Below are 7,181 nucleotides of genomic sequence, written 5' to 3' on the forward strand. Positions count from 1 at the left end.
GGCACTGTGGCAGATCAGACGTATAGATTACAACACTGATAACTACTGTTGCCGTGATATAATTGATTAGAAAAAAAATCCCTTCCTTTTCCCGTTTGGCAGTGCGTCGCCCATATCGCCCTATTGAACAGGCCGCCCCTGCCTGTCTGTCTTATCAGTGTGCATATCTATTGATCTGTCTATCTGTCTGTCTGTCTGTCATCTTGTGCACTGTGAGCTGTTAAGTGGACAGAAATGACACCCTGAGAAAGTCTGAGAAACTGTGTGTACAGTATAGCACACAGGACTCAAGGCAGAGTACAAACTACTTTATTCTTTAATTAATTTCAAACAGAAATCTTTAGAAATATTCCATTAGTAAACAGTGTAATTGTTATAAACATGATATTCTCTTAGTAAATATTTTATAAATGTGTCGGTGCACAGGTGCTCTCATCAACAGTGTAACACATCTCCAAGATGGACACATCTCCAAGAAGGACAGGTGAGCCAGACTAGGGCTAGGGCGATAATATGTTAGGACTTTAGAACATGCTAAAATGTCTACTATGATTCCTGCTTGTTTTCCACTAAACCATCTAATGCTAACGCTAGCGCGATCAAAGCTACAGTATAACTCTAACTATGATAATGTAGTGAAGTCATCATGTAGATGTGTCATCTCTGTGCGTGTTTCCATGGTAACTGGACTGCCTGTTCTGTCTCCAAAGGTAACAGTGGGGTTCTGTTGCCCCTATAGTCTGAAAAACAAATAGATTTGTTTTCTCTTCCAAGCTAAATACAATGTCCTCCCCTCTGTACAAATACATAAATACACACATCAGCACTGCATCCATTATTTCTATATTAAATCTATATATCACCTATATACACATATCCAGTATTCTGATATACTCCAAAAATATGGTGCAACACTTAGAGGACAGCCTCAGTGGGTCACCACGTGTCACAGCCCTCAGAGAGAGGGGAAGGAAGAATGTTACAACAATCAGTAATAATAATGAAACATATTCAATATTCTGATAAATATCTTAAGTCATTCTCTGGTTTAATGCTCTGTGTGTGTGTGTGTGTGTGTGTGTGTGTGTGTGTGTGTGTGTGTGTGTGTGTGTGTGTGTGTGTGTGTGTGTGTGTGTGCGCGTGCGTGCGTGCGTGCGTGTACTGATTGTGTATATAATTTACATCCCTGTGTGACATGCAGTCCAGTGAAGAGTAGAACAGGTTAATCATGTGAGAATGGATAATAGGGATTCACAACGTGAGACTGAATATTCAACAGGACTAATAAGATAGAATGTTAGAACATGATCAATTAATACGATTAAACGTTAATGTTTTTATGAACTAATCATATGAATATTAGAACATTATTAACCAATAAGATTGAAAGTTGACAATAGTAGCTGATCAAATAAGATTGTCATCAGTACTGGTGTTTCCCTGAGTGTGAGGCTTGGACCCATGTAACAAAACCTCAGAGACTATAACAATGGTATTTGCACATGCCTGCAAACAAGCACACACACACCCCCTTTCACACTCACACACTGGCACACCCTCATACTTTCACATGCACACACACTCCCACACACTCCCAGTCAGACATTATGAACAGAGATACAGATTGTAATAATTTGTAAACCAGGACTCAGGAGAAACTGTCTTCACTCCCTGCTGCTCTGACATACTCACTTATTCAGGATCAAAAGTATTATTAACATCTCATTATCATCTTATAACACAAAACACAGAGTGCCAAGGAGGATAGAGATGACATGTTTCTATGTCCAGACAGCTCCAGACAGTTCCATTCACTGAGAGGAGTTCCTTTTGTTGCCTCAGCTGTGTGATATCAGGGCAGGGTTAGAGTCAGGGATTAGGGGGTGGGAGGGGCATCCTAGAGCGTTCTTCCTAAAGCCAGGTACAGATATAGATATGTACAGATGACACTGTGACAAGAGCTGTCAGATTAGAAAATCTATCTTTAGAAATGTTGTCAAAACTACATCATATTCAAAAATACACATTACATCATTAGATGACTTTGAATTTATATTGATTTGAATCCTCTCCATTTTCTCCCACTCTATATATCGGCTTATTCCCTCTCTCTCAGCTGACTTCCTTACCTCCCTCTTTCTCTTCCTCCCTTCCTCGTCTCACCCTTTCTCTCTCTATCTTCGTATATGAGTGTTTGTGTTGTGTGTGTTTCTCCCACACATCATTGTTTAACAAAAGGTCAGAGGATGCAGGATTAGGTGTGGTAGGATCAGGGGCCATGTGTCAGACGAGGCTGCGGGAACCACTAGAGTTGCGTCTACGTAGGGGGTGAGGAAGGGTGTGTGGAAGGGGGCAGGGGGAGTCGGGGGGACAGTACTGGTGGGGGTGGTTGTAGGGGGGAGGAGGAGGAGGCAGAGGGGGCTCAGATCCCTCTCTGATCCGTACTGGTGTGGACATCGCTGATTGGATGAGGCGGTGGTGGGAGGCGGGGCTTCCTTGGCTGAGGAAGGCTTCCATTCGCCCCTGGCCGCTCTGGTCCATGACAATCACCTTGACGATCTGCTGGCATTGAATGAGGGTGTCTGGGCGGAGTTCTCCAGGGTGGGTGGGGCTAAGCATTGCCAGGGGTTCTGCCAGAGCCAGTTGGGTGGAGTCGGGACTGGCCACATGGTAGGTCTGGAGCAGCCTATCAGGGCTGGGCTGGGTCATGTGGTAGGTCTGCAGCAGCCTATTGTGAATTGACACCTAGTTTAGAAACAGCCAGAGAATGGCATGAGGAGTTACCAGCCTGAATGCAGCCTACAGCAGCCCTCTGGTGGGTTAGACACACTGGCAGCATGCAGGCATGCAGGGAGCGAGCACACGCATGTACACACACCAGCTCAGAGACACACTTGTGTTTGGGTCGAGGGACGTTTCAGTGTCTCCCTAACAAAGATTTTTACATTTAGTCATTTAGCAGACGCTCTTATCCGCAGCGACTTACAGGAGCAAGGGCACATTGACAGATTTTTCACCTAGTCGGCTTGGGGATTCAACCAGTGACCTTTCGGTTACTGGCCCAACGCTCTTAACCACTATGCTACCTGCCGCCCAGATATATGCAACTCTAAAGGACTGACTAAGAGTTAGGGGTTGGTGGGGAGGTTGGGATGGGGGCTGCTAGTTCTGTAGAGAGGGCATTTAGAGTGGAGGAACTGGGCTTGATTCATACACATAATATAATAATAATAATATAATATGCCATTTAGCAGACACTTTTATCCAAAGCGACTTACAGTCATGTGTGCATACATTTTTACGTATGGGTGGTCCCGGGGATCAAACCCACTACCCTGGCGTTACAAGCGTCATGCTCTACCAATTGAGCTACAGAGGATCACATGCATGCATACACAGACACAGACACAGACACAGACACAGACACAGCATCACGCATCAACCCTGAGTCTGGCCATGGAAATTGTTTTCTAGCAAGCCAGCAGGGCTTGGAAAAGCGTATGATGGCTGGGAAGCAAATGTTCTGTTAGCAGGAGACTAATAGCTAATAGCTAACCCCCCACTAGCAGGAGGCTAATAGCTAATAGCTAACCCCCCACTAGCGAGGCTAATAGCTAACCCTGCATTAGCAGGTGGCTAATAGCTAATTACTGGCCCCTGTTAGCAGAAGGCTGAAGGTTAAAGCTAGCCCTACAGTTGTAGCTGTGTCGCTCTGAGTCACACAGAGCTGGAGGGAGCTGACGAGGGTCTCCTTACTCCTCACCTGTCTGTATCTTTGCTAACAACAAACACACAGTGTGTATGTGACTCACCTCCACAGTGTTGTTGCCAGTCTTGTCATACAGATCTTGCTGGGCTGAGGGCAGAAACACAAAAGTGACACAGACAGCGTGATGTGTGGATGCTAGTCGCTAACTTAGTGTTTGTTTGTTACCTGTGGGGGATCCTGTGTGTCGACTGAGTGTGCCCATCTGTCCTCCGTTGGTGTGGGGGGTATGAGTCTGCACCCCCTGTTCTCTCTCCAGCTCCCCTGCAGACAGTGATATATGACCATATACATATTGTGTGTGTGTGTGTGTGTGTGTGTGTGTGTGTGTGTCTGTGTGTGTGTGTGTGTGTGGGTGTGTTTGTTTGTGTGTGGGTGGGTGCTCACATTGGATGTGTATCTGTTCCATCTCATTGACCTCAGTGATAGACTCTCGTAGCTCCTCTGTGAACTTCCTGAGCTCCTCTCCACTGGGGGAACAGAAACTCACCACCTGCTTCTTCTCTGACGAGAACGGACTCAACATGGTGATGCCATGAGCATAGTCTGGACACACACACACACACACACACACACACACACACACACACACACACACACACACACACACACACACACACACACACACACACACACAGTTAGCTATGTAAGTAAAAAGGTGATGCCATTGGCATAGTCTGGACTCTGGACAAACAATGTCACAGCTCATCATAGTTAGCTATGTATGTAGCAGTACAGTGTTATAGTATAGTAGCAGTAGTAGTAATGGTAGTATAGTAATTACATTCGTTGCTGAAGAGGTGGAACTGCATGCCCAGTAGACCCATGGCTTTGCAGAAGGTGTAGGAGGCAGAAGTCTTCTTCTTGGGACACAACTTCAGGATCTGTGTGAGGAGATATCAGAATGAACATTAGCTATACCATCAGTACACAAACACACACTGTGAGTACACAAAATAACGCTACACGTGTGCGTGCGTGCGTGTGTGCTTGTGTGTGTTCTCACCAGTATGAGGTCGTTGAACAGGAACACCTCTCTCTGGGTGTTGGCCAGTTTCTGTTTCAGAGGTTTGTTGAAGTCTGCCACCTCGAACAGACGACAGCAGCACACCAGCCTACGGTGGGGCACAGACAGGATCTACAAAGAAATACACACACACCATGGGCTTAACACACACACCATGAGGTTAACACACACACCATGGGCTTAACACACACACACCATGAGGTTAACACACACACCATGGGTTTAACACACACACCATGAGGTTAACACACACACACCATGAGGTTAACACACACACCATGGGCTTAACACACACACCATGAGGTTAACACACACACACCATGAGGTTAACACACACACCATGGGCTTAACACACACACCATGAGGTTAACACACACACCATGGGCTTAACACACACACCATGAGGTTAACACACACACACACCATGGGGTTAACACACACACACTCACCGCTCTCTCACACACAGATACACACCTCTCCCTCAAACTCTATCTCACTCTCTCTCCATCTCTCTTTCAGACACACAACACACACATGCACCTCTCTCTCTCTCTCTCTCTCTCTCTCTCTCTCTCTCTCTCTCTCTCTCTCTCTCTCTCTCTCTCTCTCTCTCTCTCTCTCTCTCTCTCTCTGTATCTCTCTCTCTCTCTCTCTCTCTCTCTCTCTCTCTCTCTCTCTCTCTCTCTCTCTCTCGCTATCTGACACACACACACCCAAACCCAACACACTCACAGTCTTCATGCCCAGTATGGACTGTTCCACACGGCTGACGTAGGTGACGTGGTCTTCGTTGGAGCGTAGCTCTCTCTGCTGGGTCCTCTCATATATCCCTGCCACCATCTCCCTGGGGATGTCTGCTCCGTCGTCCACTCCTGAGGAAACAGGGACACACACTACTAGTCACACAGGAGGAACTAGAGAGGGAATTCAGAAAATAAAGTAATAGCTGAATTTACTCCATCCCTGGTTTAGACTCTTTGCAAGACAGGACAGGAGTGGCTGGTGTTAGTAGCACTCATATCTGTCAGCAGTAGATATGCTGTGGCTCTATCTCACCACTAGAGGGAAACCTTGTGTTGTGTTCCAGTCAGGAGCGAAGCCCCATCCCCAGTAGAACATGAGGAGAGGAGTTAGTGATGTTCCTGCACCCAACCCTCTCTCTCTCTTGTCCCCTGGTTTGGTGTGTTCTCTAGACTCACCAGACCTGATCCTGCCACTCTAATGATATGTGCCAGTCCAGACAAAAATGGCACTGTGTTGTATTAAAATATTCAAAGCATTGTGTGTGCATCTGTGCGGGTTTGCGTGTCAGTTCTATAAATAACCACTCCAGTGTCTCTAGTCTCTAACACCAAGCTCAGAAACGCTGTCATAAATGTTGCAAGGCTTCTGCAGCTCATTATACTGAGTCACACTCATAAACACACACACACATACACACACACACACACACACAGGCACACACTGTCACAAAAATATCACCATGGGGTTTGTATTATTTTAAATATTTATTTTATCAGTAGGCTCAAAACTCACACTGACGGGAGAAAAAGACCTAACCCCCCTATCAAGCTAGGCCCTGTTTATAGACAACACAGAGACAGACACACAGACACCCAGTCACCTCGTAAGTTGCGTATGAAGTCGTCGAGGCCCATCTTGCGTTGAGGTTTGATGTTAGGGGAGTACATGTCAGTGTTGAGGAGGACCACAGCAAAGGCCAGGATGAAGATGGTGTCTGGGTTATGGAACTGCTGCACCACCTCGGGATTACACATACAATACCTCTGACTGGAGAGATGGACAGATGGAGAGAGAGGTATCTTTACACTTTAAACATTTAGTAATTTCCACTTTAAAATGTCAGACTTGATTTGCCCTAAGAAATGTATAAACCCCTACAAAGAAATTCCAATAATTATAATCCACATAATAATTCACATTTTCATTATTTTCCAGCTGTTGCAAACTGGCTCAAATTAAGATCCTAGGTATTTCTCAACTTCAGACATTAATACTGTTAATTTGTGGGTTCTTACATCCTGACAAGAGATATACAGTATAACCCTCCTCCCGAGTATATACACACATACACTGTCAGTGTTCAGTTTCCTGAGATTCCTGCTGCACATCAAAGACTCTGACACTGGCAATGAGCAGTTTGTGTCTGTGTGTGTGTGTGTGTGTGTGTGTGTGTGTGTGATTATGTAACAGAGTTATTTCTACACCAGCTAGTTCTCTTATCTTCACATCTGCATATGAGAGATGCTCGCTAGCTGGCACGGAATAATATTAAAATAATGTCTTATGTCACCCTATGTCACCCTTATGACAGATGACATAACATCTCTTACCTAACAGTCCTGCATCTTCTTGTCTATCTTACTA

General features: G+C 45.5%; 1 protein-coding gene across 2 annotated transcripts in view; it reads right to left on the minus strand.

The window, feature by feature from the left end:
- Positions 1–315: 315 nt before the first annotated feature.
- LOC121531961 (IQ motif and SEC7 domain-containing protein 3-like) overlaps positions 316–7,181 on the minus strand; it is a 20,910-nt gene continuing 14,044 nt past the window's right edge. Inside the window, exons 8-15 of one of the 2 annotated variants that reach the window (XM_041837558.2) lie at positions 6,418–6,584; positions 5,526–5,665; positions 4,773–4,904; positions 4,551–4,650; positions 4,154–4,312; positions 3,935–4,030; positions 3,813–3,856; positions 316–2,745 (exon numbers count right to left, since the gene is read on the minus strand). In XM_041837558.2, coding sequence (XP_041693492.1) covers positions 2,284–2,745; positions 3,813–3,856; positions 3,935–4,030; positions 4,154–4,312; positions 4,551–4,650; positions 4,773–4,904; positions 5,526–5,665; positions 6,418–6,584 — 1,300 coding nt within the window. In that variant the 3' untranslated portion in view covers positions 316–2,283. The remainder of the gene's footprint in view (positions 2,746–3,812; positions 3,857–3,934; positions 4,031–4,153; positions 4,313–4,550; positions 4,651–4,772; positions 4,905–5,525; positions 5,666–6,417; positions 6,585–7,181) is intronic. The other variant, XM_041837559.2, reaches the window with a different exon arrangement.

The sequence above is a fragment of the Coregonus clupeaformis genome, chromosome 19, assembly GCF_020615455.1.
Source record: "Coregonus clupeaformis isolate EN_2021a chromosome 19, ASM2061545v1, whole genome shotgun sequence".
In the NCBI taxonomy this organism is placed as follows: domain Eukaryota; kingdom Metazoa; phylum Chordata; class Actinopteri; order Salmoniformes; family Salmonidae; genus Coregonus; species Coregonus clupeaformis.